This window comes from Xenopus laevis, chromosome 4L (assembly GCF_017654675.1).
Source record: "Xenopus laevis strain J_2021 chromosome 4L, Xenopus_laevis_v10.1, whole genome shotgun sequence".
NCBI lineage: Eukaryota > Metazoa > Chordata > Amphibia > Anura > Pipidae > Xenopus > Xenopus laevis.
In genome coordinates, this window is record NC_054377.1 from 111,030,159 (window position 1) to 111,048,237 (window position 18,079).

At 37.4% G+C, this 18,079-nt stretch overlaps 2 protein-coding genes across 2 annotated transcripts in view; one reads left to right on the forward strand and one right to left on the reverse strand.

The window, feature by feature from the left end:
• gsg1.L (germ cell associated 1 L homeolog) lies at positions 1–16,988 on the forward strand. The gene is given in 7 exon segments (XM_018258728.2): positions 1–572; positions 574–651; positions 8,105–8,417; positions 9,217–9,264; positions 11,359–11,511; positions 12,384–12,495; positions 14,016–16,988. Coding segments are annotated over 7 exon segments (1,044 nt in total). The 5' UTR covers positions 1–524; the 3' UTR covers positions 14,308–16,988.
• emp1.L (epithelial membrane protein 1 L homeolog) overlaps positions 15,116–18,079 on the reverse strand; it is a 19,907-nt gene continuing 16,943 nt past the window's right edge. The window contains 1 exon segment of the mRNA NM_001092849.1: positions 15,116–17,870. Within this exon segment, the coding sequence (NP_001086318.1) occupies positions 17,713–17,870 (158 nt within the window). The 3' untranslated portion in view covers positions 15,116–17,712.

The window sequence follows — 18,079 nt, forward strand, 5'->3', positions numbered from 1 at the left end:
GAGTGTGAGCCTCCTTCTGTATATATATAATTGTTCTGAAAGTACCTGCACTCTTCCTTTCGCAATCCGAGGTGAGTGCTATTGTCAAATATAGTATACAGCCTTCAAAATGGACCAGCACTCCAGAAATTTTTCAATCACAATGATTTTATTCAAACATCACTTCTGTGTCCAACGTTTCGGCCCACATTAGGGCCAAGGATAAAGGCCCTAATATATATGTATATATATATATATATACACACAGCAGGATGATGTTTGTGAAGGGGGTAAACCCAGGAACTCCCTTTTGACACAAAACAGTTAAATAGAGAATCTGAAATATTAGTAGCACAGATAACAATATATGCAGAACCAATCCTTAGAAGGGTTTAGGTACGAACAGCTGCAACTTGATTAGTTTGTGGATTAGGAACCTCCATTACTGTGCAGCAGATGTTAATGATTTGCCAGCAGTGACTTGCATTGGTCTCTGAGCTGTGGGATTAGGCTGGTACTATGAAGGTATTATAAGATGTTGTTGTATGTACACAATTTCTTGCAGCACTGCGTTTGAAAGCCACACACATTGTTGGAAGCACCATTTCTGTGTGCAGCATGCATCTCACTTCTAGAGTCGCCACTGCACGCTTTTTGCAGAAGACAGCATCGGTAAGTTTTTCCTTAATAGCTGGGCAAATCTCAGCATTGGTTAGGGCTCGTTTAGGGGTACTAACATGAAGACCGAGGCGGGTGGTCCCATCCCATTCTGTGGTTCCAGAAATTTCCTTGTTAAATTTGCATTCTACATATTTTTATTGTGTGTTATAATTGATATATCAGTTACTAAATCTTGGACCACCTAACATTTGTTAAAACTACAGTTCCCAACAAACCACTAAAAGCAGGACGTAATCACGGTGTGCGGGTTTATATACATTTATATACATCTGTCTTGTGCCTTGGATACCCTGTCTACTAAACCTGGCCCTTGCTAACGATTCCAGATCAAGATTGGTCAGTCTTGTTAATGAATGATGACAAACTGCTTTTGGGAATAGCTTGTTAATAGGCTCCCATATAGTTTAGCACATTTAGCTGAGTGCCTGTAGAGTTGGAGTTATTGACTAACTGAACAAGAAGAAGCGAATACAGGATCCTGGCTTATAGAGCATGATGTTTAAATTGAAATATCAAAAAGTGTCAATACATTAGCCACTTACTCCAATGCTGACAGACAAATATAAGGCAGAGGGTAGGGCACATCAGTAAAATTGCAGAACGATGTAATTAATAATGCAGTGTGGTGGGGAGTTTAATTGTTACACTGGCATTTATATAAAGCTGGTCTCTCTTCCTGGGTTTTTTTTCCTGTTGGTCCATTTAATTCCTTCTCGATGTAATTCTTGTCTCAATAGTTATTCTTATTTTCTTCTCCTTGGTCTCAGCTGAAGATAGCTTCAATCGTTTATAGCTTGACATGCCTACTCCCAACTAGAGTTTAGGGGGGCCCTTTGCAGATGAACTTGGAACACTCGTCATATATATATCTGTTTAAGAGGGCAACAAGAGCTAACTACAACTGTCACTTGCAGGGCCCATCTGGTCATTTAGATTGCCTTTACAGTCAGCAGCACTGCATAAAGCACTGTGTGTATGGTCATTTGATTCACATTCACAGCATTGCTCTACTGGCTGCAGCTGTGATTTGACTTATCAGGTGGGGCCCACTCAAGACCTGGGGGGCAACTCGTGGTGTGGGGCCTTATTTACTTCCCTACCTACTCCTATTTCATCTTTACTGTGTATACTTGAGAGGGGCTGTGAACCTTACAGTGTAGAGATCTACAAATCAATAAACAGCAAAGGTCAATGAAAATTTCATACATACATACATTCACATCACCTACCCTATTGGTGTTATAAACATTTGATCAAAAAAAATAAATAACAAATTTTGTTGAGTACAATGTCTGCTAAATGCCACTGGAGGTCACTGTTTTATTAGAATCTATATATATATATATATATATATATATACATATACATATATATATATATATATATATATATATATATATATATATATATATATATATATATCTCTGTACAAAATTAGAGTGGAGCACTTAACCCGTCCGTGACTTAGTCCACTTACATGGACAAATTATATATACAACAAAAAAATCCAGACCAATTCAAGGTGAAGAAAAAATGAAATTTTACCAGAATATAGGTAATCATGCAAACATGCAATGTTTCGGAGCTCCCGCCCCTTTGTCAAGCATTGATTCTCACAGTGACATCATATCCTATTTAACATGTCCCATAACATAGACACACCTACTTCTTACATGGTATCAATTATTTTAAATACACAAATTTTAGTATTAGTTCCATAATTTCACTCCTATCATATTATATCCAAACTATATAGGTATCACATAATATTAGTCATTTCATATAATGTGTCTAATCTCATATATTAGTTCTGTCTTACTCCAAAACCATTTAAATAAACGCATAAAGATCATATTCTCTGTTGAGTCCTTTCGGATGCAGCGTCTGCAGAGTATGCATCCAAAATTTCTCCCTCTTTTGGAGTTGTAGGAGTCTGTTGCCCCCCCCCCCGTCGTGGGGGGGCAACAGACTCCAACACAAGAAATCTGAGGGATGCAGCGGTATGTCTTGCCAATTTGAAATGAGCAGGAACTGGTAATTTAACCACTTCCTTTCTGATAGTAGATTTATGTTGACTTATTCTGTCTCTGATCGGTTGAAGTGCCTAAATCGGCTTTCACTAATCTGTCCTTCAAATTTTGTGGTCGTTTATAAGATAACAGTGGAGGTTCTTCAAATTCTCGAATCCCTGGGTAGGCTTTACGTAAAAGTGGCCAATGTTTATATATAATATGATGGACTTTACGTGTGCAGGGATGATACGTATGTACAAACGGTATTTGGGTTGGAGTCTCTGACCTCTGTGTTTTTTCTTGTATGCTAGATTCCCGATCTAGATCCCTCACTCTGCACACTACTCGCTTCAGTACCTCACCAGGAAAACCTCTTTGTTCAAATTTAGTAGTCATCGCCTCCAACCGTATATTTAATCTTTCTTCCTCTGTTACTATGCGTCTCACCCTTAGTAACTGGGATCTGGGGAGAGAAGAAATATTAGCCCTCGGGTGTGCGCTATCATATCTCAATAAATTATTACGGTCTGTGGGCTTAACAAATAAATCAGTACATAATTGTGTTCCCTTGCGATAGACCTTTGTATCCAAGAATATCACCATTTCATGGCTATGTGTTAGTGTAAACTTAATAGTTGAAACAAAATTATCAAGATATCTCTTGAAATTCAGCAGGGATTGAACGTCACCCCTCCAGATGACCATTAGATCATCTATGAAACGCCACCACTTAATACAATGTTTTTTGAACAGATCATGTGTATATACATAATGAATGATTCTCAAACTGACTCATGAACAGGTTGGCGTATGTAGGGGCAACGTTCGATCCTATCGCTGTACCCTGTAATTGGAGGAAGAAGGTGTCCTGAAACAGGAAGTAATTTCTTTGTAATATCAGTGCTAATAGTTCCATAAAAAACCTTCTCTGTACCTCATCGTATTCAGAAACCTCTAACACCGCCTGTATGGCCTCCATTCCTAGACAATGAGGTATTGATGTGTAGAGGCTACACACATCAAAGGCAGACAATATAATCTCCCCCTCACCCAGATCTACATTCTGTAAAGAGCGTAAAAATTGAGATGTATCTTTAATATAGGATTTACCCAACGGTACAAAAGGGGCCAAAACCTTGTCCAAAAAGATGGCTAACGGAGCCGATATCGAGTTAACCCCTGCAACTATAGGGCGACCTGGGGGGGACTGTTGATCCTTATATACTTTAGGGAGGGTATAAAAGACCGGTATACATGGAAATTGTTGTATCAAATACTCCTTCAAATCCTCATTAATCACCCCCTCCCTATGGTATTGTGTTACCAAATCAAGAATCAAACTTGCAATTTCATTAGTAGGATCTTTTTGTAAGCGTACATAAGTATGTTCATCACTTAACTGTCCCAAAATTTATTTTGTGTCCATAATGACCAAGGCCCCACCTTTGTCCGCAGGTTTATAAACCACAGTATTGTCCTTCATTAGAGTGTCCAAAGACTTACGTTCTGCATTGGTCATATTGTTAGTATACCATGGAAAAAGATACCATGTAAAGATTACATTTTTTTCACTAAAGGGAGTGCTGGTCTGGAAACTATTGGTGTATACAAGAATTACCGTGCACCCCTCCTTATCCTATATTGCCTCGGAGTGCGGATACTCATTGGAGAATTATATATATATATATATATATATATATATATATATATATATAGTCCCACAGTACCAGCACTCGAACAGATGTGGCCAGCGGTGCACGATCAATAAAGCATGTATGTAGCACGATGGATCAGCACACACTGTTGTAAGTTAGAAGTAATGTGTTTTTGCTTGAAATAAACACTATTACTTCTAACTTACAACAGTGTGTGCTGATCCATCGTGCTACATATATATATATATATATATATATATATATATATATATATATATATACATATATACACATACATATACATACAGTATGTGTGTGTGAGTGTATATATTTATATTTGTATATATATATATACACACACACCATATATAGAAAAAAACACCAGTTTTGATTTGTTTTTAAATCTAAGAACTGTGTAACTTTTATATATATATATATATATATATATATATATATATATATATATATATATATATATATATATATAAAGTTACACAGTTCTTTCCTAGATATAAGAGCAAATCAAAACTGGTGTTTTTTCTACCAGTGGATAATGGGTGAAGTGTGATATTATCCTTGTGTTCTTGGGTGCTTTTGATGACTTCCTCTCTATCCTCTTTGTCTTTTCTTACTAGAAGAATTATTGCAGTGTGTAGACATTTCTCTGACTTTTTTCAGTAGGCATTTCCCAGACTTATGGCCTACAACAACCGATTAAAAACAGGTTTTGTAATTTTTAAAAAGACAGTTTCCTATATTAAATGAATATATTAAGTGTCCCACCCCTGTAATTTCATCGTTTCCCACCCATACTTTATTTTTAAAGGGATTGTGCACCTTTGAGTTAACTTTTAGTATGATGTAGAGAGTGATATTCTGAGACAATTGGCAATTGGTTTTCATTTTTTATTATTTGCAGTTTTTGACTTATTTAGCCTTTTATTCAGCAGCTCTCCAGTTGTGCAATTTCAGCAGTCTGGTTGCTAGGGTCCAAATTACTCTAGCAACGATTCACTAATTTGAATAACAGAATGGAATATGAATAGGAGAGGGCCTGAACAGAAAGATCAGTAATAAAACATAGCAATAACAATACATGTGTAGCCCTACAGAGCATTTGCGTTGATTAGATGGGGTCAGTGACCCACATTTGAAAGCTGGAAAGAATCTGAAGGAAAAAGCAAATAATGAAAAAGCTATAAAAACGAAATAATAGAGACCAATCAAAACATTTCTTAGAATTGGTTATTCTATAACTTACTAAAAGTTAAATTAAAGGTGAACCACCCCTTTAATTTGACATTGGACTAGACATGTTAGTTTCCCATGCCCCAGCCAAGTTTTCATCGGCGGGCAGGGGATTTTGTAAATGGTATTACAAATTACCGGCAGCTACATTGCCGGTAAATTTGTTATAACGGCCCTGGCCCTGGCAGGTGTTTTACCGGCTAGGCCGGTAAAATACTGGCCGGGTGGCAACCCTAGTTGGAGGGGGCCCTGGACAGTAGTCCCGGTGGGCCCCATGCCCCCCAGTCTGACCCTGGCTCTATTGAACTTCAGTCACTCTTTACTGCTGCACAGCAAGTTGGAGTAATATAACCCCCTTTCCTCCCAGCTGCCCATCAGCAGAACAATGTGAGGGTACACAATAACAGCTGCCTGACAGCCTGCATTGCCAGAAATGATCCCATACCCCCCCTAGTGGTAGATATGAGATAAGCAATCAATAGTAAAACACCAAATTCCAGCTGTGACTCCTCCAGTTACATTAAGTTGGAGAAACAATAGCTTATTTGAAATCAGTTCCATTGTGAAGTGTTGGTTCTTTCTGTTACACATAAACAGGCAAAATTACCTAGATGGCTGCCTACACACATTTATTCGTTCAAGAAAACATTTTAAATGGTAGAATGACTTAGTTGCAATGGACATTTGTGCATTTGATGGTTAACTCTCTTTGTTCTGTTAATAATATATGCTGTGGCCTTTTTATCCCTAAAATCCCCCTGTGAAAAAGGTATGGGGGGTAGAATGTGGCTGGTTAATTTGGAAGAAATGCATTTTGCCACTTTCCCTGTATGTGTCATTATGACTTAAACATTAAATAGATTCATCATCCTTATTATTATTATTATTCGTGAATAATTAAACCATCTGGGTCAGGCTATAGGGCAGAAAAAAATATTTCCATCTTACAAGTACAACTGAATAGCTAGGCTTAAATCTCTCATGCTCTTGAACGCATGGTCAAACACTTGAAACATTTTTTTCTTATTCCCTAACATAGCTACTAAATTGAATTCAAGTAATAACCTAAAACAATGAATCAACAATTGCCTTTCATTGTCATAAGTGATGATATATAAAAGTACAAATAAATAGAAACTAGCCCGTTACTGCCTTGGCAGAGTTGAATCTATAAAATTTTGCAAAGGCAATAAAAATAGCTCTACTTATTGTAGATAAACCTTGTTTTCCCTGAAAATGTATTTCTGCTGAGACAAGCAATATGGTTATAATGGTAAGTAGATTATCCAGTCGTGTTGTTGCAGAGAAAGCAGTGTTTCTTGCTTCTCCTGTGATTTTAAGGGTACTATGAAACAGACAAGACGTAGGTAGAGCTAAGGGGAGCAATGAAGAGAAGATTAATAAATTCCTGCCACTGCCTTTGTTTTCCTTCTGTTGTTTGCCAGATATCAGAATATTTTTCACCCATATTCACTTTCTTGTTGCTTGCAAGAGATATATTTGGCTTTGGTTTGATTGGCTTGATCCCTTATTTGTTTTACTTTTCTATTCATAAACTATCATTTACTCCATCCCTCTGTTAATGCTCAGCTCCCTCTAATTATAAACTCCTTCCTATTTCTTTTGCTACTTGCAGTTGTAGATGTATGGACTTTGCTTCTCCGGCAAGCCATTCCATTCATCTGTGCACAGGCACACTCTTATAGTATTAATAGTAAGGATAACAACCTCCTGTTCAACACATAATGCCTCAACTACCAAAATATGGGGCAAGTTGCACAGTACAAAAAAATGGGCACATTATGTTTTGCAAGCTGTGCACTGTGATTGGAGCAGAAATAGCTTTTTTGTTTGAAATGCTGGTTGTGTTTATAATTGTGAAACATTTGGGAAATGGACAGCATTGCGCTTTATCTCTTGTGCCAGGTTCTTTGTCCAACACAAGGTATGAGCCCTAAGGGGTGTCATTTTGTTCTATTTAGCTCTCCAGTAGGTCCGCTATTCTCTGGATAACAATGTGCTTACTGTTTGCAGCCCCTTTCTCTTTCTTGCTCCCTAATCCTCAATGGGACAAATATGTAACAGGGGAAATCAGAAAGCAATCAATTACTTTTTTTTTTATTTATTTTTTTTACATCAAGGTATGTAGTTGCCCTATAAACTTTAATAATTTAATTGATTCCCCACCAAAGAAAGTGGTGAATATATGGATAGGATTCAAACCAGAAAAACAGCATTAGAAGTAAATGAAGCCATTTATCCTGAAAGTTACCTTTCTCTCTGGCTTCAACTGCTGAAGACTTGCTTCTTGGGATAGTTTCCCTTTTAGGCTCTCATAGAGGCCCAGTTATTATTATTATTAACCTTGTTCTCTATCAACGATCTTCAGAGTATTGTGACAAAAAAGATGAATAGGTTCCATAGTTTAGACTAAATATTCATGTGATGAATAGGTTCCATAGTTTAGACTAAATATTCATGTTTATCTGGTCTTCTAGATCAGTTATACAGTCATTTTTTTTTTTGTAGATGGAGCTGGCAGAGGTTGTCCAGTGGCGTCGAGCTATTCTGGCTGTGAGCCTAAACCTCATAGCTCTTGCACTTTCCACCACTGCCCTTCTCAGTAGCTACTGGTGTGAAGGCACCCAGAAGGTCCCAAAGCCTCTTTGTGGCAAAGGAAAAGTAACCAAGTGCATTGTGGTCCCTATTCCTGTGGAAAGCACTAATGCTTCCGGGCAGAATGAGGTGCAGTACAGCTGGGAGACAGGAGATGACAGATTTGCTTTTCGCTATTTTCATACAGGAATCTGGTACTCCTGTGAGGAGAACATACTGGGTACAGGTGAGCAACACTCAATAAGTCAGACATCATGAAAGTTATATATACAATATATAAATATATAAGTTATTTTAACAAGTATAGCAAGTATTTAAGAATATTGAAAGCATTGTAAAGCTCTGTATTATGTGTATTGTTTAACATAGAGGGGCACATTTACTTAGCTCGAGTGAATGAATAGAATAAAAAAATACTTCGAATTTTGAACGTTTTTTTTAGCTACTTCGACCATTGGATTGGCTACTTCAACCTTCGACTATGACTTCGAATCGAACGATTCGAACTAAAAATTGTTCGACTATTCGACCATTCGATAGTCAAAATACTGTCTCTTTAAAAAAAACTTTGACCCCCTACTTCGCCAAGTAAAACCTACTGAACATCAATGTTAGGAAGGTCCCCATAGGCTTTCTAACAATTTTCTGATCAAAGGAAAATCGTTCGATCGATCGATTAAAATCCTTCGTATCGAACTAATTATTTAATGTTTACATGATTTTCTAGTAGACTTAAGCTATGAAGATCCAGATTACAGAATGATCCGTTATCTGGAAAACCCCAGGTCCCGAGCATTCTGGATAACAGGTCCCATACCTGTATATATAAAAAGCCACAAATGATTTGCCTTCCTAACTTGGAATAAAGAGGAGATTGTATACAAATCATAGACCTTTCTCTACTTTGCCCTTTTCTTTTTATGTTAATACATAGAGAACTTGACATTCCTATGCACCAATAGGACTTTTCTCAAAACTGCCTTACAAATATACTGTTACAAATTTTACTCTTTTTTTCATTTCAGATGAAAAGTGTAGAAGTTTCCTAGAATTAACCCCACCTGCCGAGAGAGGTAAATGGGAAGGGTACAGTAAATTGAGTGTATGTGTGGATGGTTATTCCCAAGGAGAGCCAGTTCTAGGAGAAATAACCAGCAAAAGACTTGCTATGTCCTTTGTCTGTCAGTAGAATACTTTGTAGTAACACAGATGAATTGAGAAGTAGGTTGGACATGCTAGATATAAAAATCTACCTGTTGTACTGTTATCACAAACAATGGAATGTTGTGCTCACCACTAATTTTTAAAAACATTATTCACACACATCACATAGAGAAATTAAAGAAGTCCTCTACACTCAACCCATTATCAATATATTAAGGTGATCCCAGTGGTGGCCAATAAAAGGGCAGCCAAGTTTGGGAGTTTTACTTTGAAGGCAGCAAGTAAGTTGCAGGTAAAACTTAAGGTGGCCATACACCGGCCAATAAAAGCTGCCGACAGACCGAGTCCACAGCTTATTGGTCCGGGTATAGGGCCCCCCGACGGGCTTCCCCGATCTAATCTGGCCGAAAGTCGGCCAGATCTCGATTGGATGGGACTAAAGATCCCGTCCGATCGTGGCTGCATCTGTTCGTTGATGTGGTCCCGCATTCCGACAGCCCGTTACCATTTGTTAGGATCCGATCGTTGGGCCCTAGGGCCCACGATCGGATCAGCCCGATATTGCCCACCTCAAGGTGGGCATATCGAGGAGAGATCCGCTTGTTTGGCGACATCGCCAAACGAACGGATTTCTCCGTGTATGGCCACCTTTAGTCTCTGGATAAAATGTATAATGAAGCAATAGAATTCTTAATGAATCAGATGAAAATTAAGCGAAGGACTGGCCAGATATGGGATGACTTTGATGTAGTTGGCCAGCTTAAATATATTGCAAAATATGGACAAACAATCCCTGTTTTGTTTAAAGGGTAAGACATTTTTAGTAGCTTAAAGTGATACTGACACTAAAAAAACTACTTCTACCTCTTGTATTTGTATTTGTGAATATTGTAATGTTATGTCATTTTTTATTACTACCAAGGATATACTTTTTCAAAAATTGTCTTTAAAGGAGAAGGAAAGCTACGGTGGCATTTTATTGCCAATAGATTAGCTGCAATAGTGTAAGCTAGAATGCTATATTTATTCTGTAGAATGTTTTACCATATCTGAGTAAATAGCTCTAGAAGCTCTCTGTTTGTTTGGGATAGCAGCTGCAGTATTAGCTTGGTGTGACATCACTTCCTGCCTGAGTCTCTCTCTGCTCACTTATAGCTCTGGGCTCAGATTACAGCAGAGAAGGGAGGGGGGAAAAGAAGCAAACTGAGCATGCTCACGCCCAGGGCAAGGAGGTTTAAGCTGAAGGCAGGAAGTCTGATACAGAAGCCCATGTGTACACAATAGAAGGAAAGAAATGCGTTATTTCTTTTGACAGAGGACTACTTTGAGAGTTTACTGGTGTATTTATATAGACCTTTCTGATAAGGCTTACTTAGTTTTAACCTTTCCTTCTCCTTGAAGGTTGGGAACTCAAGGCCTACTATAAAACTTCCTTCCCATTGCCCCACTGTACACTTTGTTACATTCTCAACCTTTCATATACTACTGGTTAACTTGAATAATACCTTATAGGTTACTGCACCTGGGCAAATATTGTGCCTTTTATTAAATATGGGGTTTCTTTGTCTGTTGGCCTATTTTCCTCATGGAACATCCAACTTTTCCCACAGTATCCTGTCTGTCAATTTTCTCGAATTGCTAAAATGTTTTCGAGTTTTTGCTGGAAAACTCAGAAAAAGTCGGATTTCCCAATGCAGACCACAAAAACTTTGAATCGAGATAGGTGCCTCTCCCATTGACTTATACAGGACCTCAACAGGTCTGAGATGTTGAATGTTTGAATTCATGTTTTTTGCAGCATTGGGGTGTAATCATTTTTTTCCCTCTAAAAATTCAAGTTTTCTAGTGTAAAAAACATTTGGATTTTAATAAATAACCCCCTTAAAGTTGAACACCATCTGTTTATGCAGATCAGTAACTTTTCAAAGTGTGCCCCTTTCCATAATTTAGCTAATTTGTATTAATAATGAATATTATTGTTGTTACCATGATTGATATTCCAGGGATCCTGTGGCTTTCACTGGGCTCGGAATTAGTGTACATCATTCTGCTAGTCATTAGCTTTGGGCTCTTACTGCTGGAGATATTTTACACCGGGAACCCTGTGTGCGGCATGAAGCTAAATGCCTTTGCTGCAGTGTCCTCTGTTCTTTCAGGTAAATAATATTAAGCAATGTCTTTCTATAATCATGTATACATTTATATGCTATTATTTCCTTTATAGTAGGACAGTTCTGAATAGAAGATAGCTGGCATGGCCAATATATCAAACAAAGAAATGGATGATATACATCACTTGCAAAATTGGCTTTCATGAATAGACTGCAAATTTTCAAAAGGTGCACTTAACTGGACATTATGTCCTAGGCTTGGTACATTCTGCAAAAGACATGCAAATATCTTTGCTGACTGTTAGAATCAGAGATTATCTCACTCTCCATTAATCTCTTTTTACAAACATCCTATTCATTCCTGCCTGATGTCTGAGATCAAGGAGTTCACGTGCAACACCAGATGGAGACTCTGCTCTAATGGGCCGCATGCCTATATCGCTTGCCTGTGCAAAGGGATGGGGTTGGGAAGGGATGTTGCCTACAGGTCAGATGAGCATTATTTTTAAACAGTCATTATTCATTCACTCAAGGCTTTGTGGGGATTAGTTTAGCTCATGAATTCTGTTATAATCTGATAAAAAATTGCATAAAAAAAACTATTTGGTTTTGGTGTGAGCTTCCTTTAACCATATTATACTGATGTAAATACATAGGATTACTATTCACCATTTAGTAGTGTTACATTTCAGCTCATGTCTTTGCAAGTCATAAAGTGACTGTATATAGTAATTACTAGTGTGTATGTGTATATATATATATATATATATATATATATATATATATATATATATATATATATATATATATATATATATATATATATATATATATATATATATATATATATATATATATATAAAGTTCATATCCCATTATTGGCCATTTGTCATTGATCAGTCTATTGTTGCCCACAGGTCTCCTCGGGATGGTGGCTCACATGATGTATACCCAGGTCTTCCAAGCCACAGTCAGTCTTGGGCCAGAAGATTGGAGGCCTCATTCCTGGGAATATGGATGGGCTTTTTAGTATGCTTTTTTTTTTTCTTTTACAAGATATGAGAAATTGAGTTTTCAAAGATAAGCACTTCATTAAGATATGTTTTGCACTAGTAAAACATAATGTATACATTAGTGTATTTGACTTACCAAAACCCTATTGAATTGCGAAGGGGTAGTTAGCCTTTAAGTTAACTTTTAGTATGTCATAGAATTTAATTCTTCTTCTTTTTTTTATAGTTTTTGAATTATATGCCTTCCTCTGAATCTTTCCAGCTTTCAAATAGGGGTCACTGACCCCATCTACAAAACAAATACTTGATAAAGCTATTAATTTATTGTTATTGCTACTTTATTACTCAACTTTTTAGTCAGACCCTCTCCTATTCATATCCCAGCCTCTTATTCAAATCAATGCAGGGTTGCTAGGGTAATTTGAATCCAGGATTCGGCCAGGATTTGGCCTTTTTCAGCAGGATTCGGATTCGGACGAATACTTCTGAAATTGCGTGACTTTTTGTCACAAAACAAGGAAGTAAAAAAAGTTTTCCCCTTCCCCCCTAATTTGCATATGCAAATTAGGGTTCGGATTCGGTTCGGTGTTCGGCTGAACCTTTCACGAAGGATTCGGGGGTTCGGCCGAATCCAAAAAAGTGGATGCGGTGCATCCCTAATTTGTACCCTAGCAACCAGCTTAAAATGCAAACCAAAGAGCTGCTGAATAAAAAGCTAAATAACACAAAAAACACAAATAAAAACTAATTGAAATTGTCTCAGAATATCCCTCTCTACATCATACTAAACGTTAACTCAAAGGTGAACAACCCCTTTAATTTAAGTGTAAAAGCTCCATTCAAGGTACTTAAAGTGGTCTTTATTCTTTATATGTAAGGGGGTAGACTGGGTAATTGTGATTGTCGCTGTAAACAGAATGTAAACAGAATGTGAACAGAATGTGTTCACAGGATATTTAAGGGAAGGACACACCCAGGGTGGGGTTCTTCTTCTTCTGGACATTGGCTGGACAGGATTAGGTAGAGAGAGGGTCTCCTAGTAAGGTGTACTAGGTACTTCAGTTAGACAGGGTAATACCTAGTATGGGTAGCCCAACCCCCAATGAGGAGTTATTGGCCTAGAGGCCTTGGCTGAGCCAGAGACAGGGCAGAAGTGACAGTTTTAGGGCCAGTGGGTACATCATGAAGCAGGATCAAGGAAATTCCTATCCAGAGTAGGGCAGAGGGGTGTAAAGCTTAAGCCAAACTGCTGAGACCAGATGGTGGTGCAAGGTCCTCGAAAGGGATGTGTGTCCATGGCGACTGGGGTTGTATTCTCGCTAATGGTTTGTTTTGTCAATGACTCTGCCTAAACAGTGGATGCGTATAAAAACTGTGTGTGACAACAATGATGGAAGCCTGTCTCGATGTGAGTACAAGTTTGCCCCCTAAGTGGTGTTGAAATCCTGCTTTTAAGTATAAGCTCTTGGGACTAGGTCTTACACATAAACAAAGAGGGTGGAGCATGATATACTAGTTCTCTTTCTTTTTTTTCAGCACTGCCTGGGCGTCTTTTACCTGTTGCATGGCTTCTGCTGTTACCACTCTGAATACATACACTAAGACCCTGCTTGAATTTCGCAGAAATCATAAGGCCTTTGAGCAAAACTTGAAAGAACACACCTGCTTTCTGAACCACAAGCAAATGAGCTTCTATGTGGAGAAGCCTATCAACTCGCTGTCAGAGAGTGTTGACTTTTACTCAGAGCTTCAGAAGAAGGTCCTGCTTAGAGACCATTCAATAGATCTGGAGGATGTAGAGGAATCTTTGGAGGATGAGCACTGCTAAATTCACTTTTGTCCTATAAAACTATATTTTTACACTGGGGACTGGGTTGTATTGTAGGAACTTCGTAGCTATGATGGAGGAAGAGTTACATATACAAATTAGTTATAACCTATTTGAGTTTTAAATTACACATATGCTTTACTGTATATAGAATGTTTAAATGGCTCTGCTTCAGTGGGAAGCTTTTCATTCTTCATATTCTAACAATGAGGAACGCCACTGCTTTGCTGGGACCCTCCTGACTCAGCAGGAATTATTATATCACTTTGTTGAAAGATCATATACATTTCTAGATGAAGGTTAATGGGGTTGTTCACCTTTGACTTAACTTTTAGTATAATGTAGAGAGTGATATTCTGAGACAATTTGCGATTGGTTTTCATTTTCATTATTTATGGTTTTTGAGTTATTTAGCTTTTTATTCAGATGCTCTCCAGTTTGCAATAACAGCAATATGGTTGCTAGGGTGAAAATTACATTAAACATATTTTCCCTTTGCTAATAAATGGCACCACGTTGCATTCGTAACAATATATGTTTTTAACTTACTTATTTAATCACTTAAAGGAGCAGTAAAACCAAGAAAAAATATTCATTTTTCCTATTTCCATGCACACCAAAAGGTTTTCTTTGTATTAGAAGTTTTTTTTTAATTGCACTGAATATTCTATCTGTTCTGCTGTGTCGCCTAAACGTATCAGTTGCACTAGTTATTAAATACACAAATAGGTGAACTCCCTTTTCATACTGACTAAATATAACCCAGTGCCCCTTTATAGCCGTGATACAACAACACACACACAGACAATTGGATGAGCAAGAATTGTATTTAATTTCTTGGAGACATATAATATTGTATCAAAATATTTACAATTAGCATAAAATACATGTTAATTCCATTCCACAAAAAGCAATAGCCCCATGACCTTTAGTTATATTTATATATATACAATTTCCATTAGTAAAAGTGTAATTGTAAAGACAAAAGCTATTTATCCCATATACGTAAAAAGAACCTTAAGTTGTGACTGCTATTTGAGAGGATTACTGAAACAGAATTTACAAGGCTAGGCTACGGAGATATCTATCTATCATGGAAGAAAAGTGTCTAACTGACCATCTTCTTTTTGTATATACTCTTGTAAGATATAATATGTATTGCGCAAACTGTAAATTATTTTATTATATATCATCCTTTATATGTGAACTGAAAGTAAGTAAACTTCATAAATGTTGTGTTGGCTCTCTGGTAGTTGTGCAACGTAATATTTTAAACTGAGGCTGGCCCTAACATTAGAGAGGGATATCAGCGTGGACATGGGTCAGAATTGCAGAGAAGCTCAAAAACAGCCTGGCATAGCATGGAAAACTAGGCTTTGTTTGTGCTTTAAAAATACCTAAACATTTATGGGCGGTGTAAGGGGAAACAAGGCATGAGTCTGTCATGGAGGGTTTACTTGGTTACCTGGGGAAGGAAACAAGGACATTGGTTGCACATACAGCAATAACTAAGTATTGGTAAGGCAAGTAAGCACAAGACATGGGTCAGGTATGTAGAGACAAAAATATATTGGTAGAGTGGGCAAGAGACCATGGTAAGACACATAGGGACACCTAGTCACTGGTATGGCAGATAGGGGAAGCAAGGGATGGGGGTGGAAGCTAAAGGGACAAGTAGGCTTTTGTAGTACAGACAGGGAATACAATCCATGGATTAAGTTTACAGGGGCACAGTGACAATCAGTCATGTGCAAGGCAGGCATGGACAAGCAGAGATACAAAGGGATAATAGACATGGATAGGGCAGATTGGGACAGCCAAGTAAGTAACAAATTGCTATGGCCATAATGAGATAAGGGCATAATCATTTTTTACTGTAGGAAGTCTGTTCCCAGTACAATATACTCAGCCATATGTTTTCTCTTATCTCAGTTCGTCTCCTTGTAACTGATGGGAATTCATGTAACTCAATATTCTCACTGCATGTCCATTGTGTTTGTGTTGTTAGTGCACTGCATGATCTCTTGGCACACTCATGGCTGGAGCTATGATCTGAACACTCAGTTGACATATGATTTTCCTTGAGGTCACATAAAGGTATTGTGGATGGAAAAATGTAATTGTGAGCTTCTTTTTGAATAAGATTTATTTTAGCACAAGTCAGATATTGGACATTGGATAGATGTCAAACTCTTGTTATATAGCTGTGCTGATAATATTGCTGCCCCTTCCAGATTTTTGGGCCTCCCAATACCATAGTTCAGAAATGGAAATACACTTTTTTTCATATACTTTTTATTCTACAGACATTAATTTCTGTTAGCCTTTCACATTATTTCCTGCTCTTGTTATCACTCCAAAATAATACCATTCCAAAACGTTGTTTATAACGTGTTACAAACAGAAGAGTAATATAATTATTTGGTCCATTGTGGAAATTACTGAAAGGCATTTCACTGAGAGTGGCTTCTTAACCATAAAATGTGCTCAGTGGTAGAATAAAGAGAAATAGAATTAATTTTCACATTGGGGGTATCTTAATTTTTCAGCAACACAAAAATAAATGGGATTTGTTCACAGGTTATAAAATCAGTGCCCACATTTATCAGCACAAACATTGCTCCAGGTCAATGGCCAAACATCATATGCCATATATTGTGCATTTTACCAATACTTGTGAATGCTAACAAATATACAGATGACCTTTATTGGTTCTTGGGCCCGTATACAAGACATGGAAGTGAGTATGTTTGCAGATACATCTTCAATGTTAAAAATAATACAATACTCTTAACTTGGCAGAAACCCTTCAAGAGGACAATATTAAATGTAAGGATAACGTCACTTGAGCTCATATTGTCAATACAATCAACTAAGCGACTGAGCAACTAACTGTTCTACCATTGCTTTATATTAGGAATCTTTAACACCAGATGAGGGTCTTGAGTAGAAGTGACTTTGAGATTTTGCGCATGGGACCCACAGTTGCCAATAGAATAAGCGATTGTGTTTAGCAGTGAAGCAGTGACATTGCCAGAAATAGCTGTTTAACTATAGTTTAAATAAATTAAAATAACAAAAATACTTTGCTTATTTCAAAATTAAATTCTGAACTTTTTTACTGTTTAGAAGCAAACCCACTAAAATGCGAATTAACCTTCTTGGTATCAGCCACTGCAGTATGGAGGTTACAATTATCTTGTGACTAACTAGCTAATGATTTTGAGATGCTTCTTTGAACTACATAGGGCATATTAATGTTTTTGCCACATGATCATACAAACTTATTTTATTTTTTTTTATTTAAAAAAAAATGGAAAGGGTGGTTTCCCTGCAGTGTGCAGATGAGCTGCAATGTATCACTTGGGTTTGCTGCTAGTTTATGTGCTGAACTGGACATGACGTTTATTTCTTCCGGAGCACTAGGTAGAGAATGCCAATTATGAAACTAAAGACAAAGCAGATCCAGGTCAGTATAAAGCAGTATCCGTGGTAATATTGGGTTGGGTTTGCATTTGCAAATTTGGCCGTGTAGATGGAAATGGCGATCAGTATGCACAGCCCTGAGAAAGACAAATAAGGCAGCAAATAAATATTTAAAGTTGACAGAAATACTGTAGATAGTCTTTACGATCTTCTTTTAAAAGTATTAATAATGTTTGTGAGCAAACAATGCACAATGCATTTTTTGAGATTTCTTATACCCCAATGCTGCAAAAAGCCAGAATCTTAAAAACTGGCATCTGAAACCTGTGGAGGTCATGTATAAGTC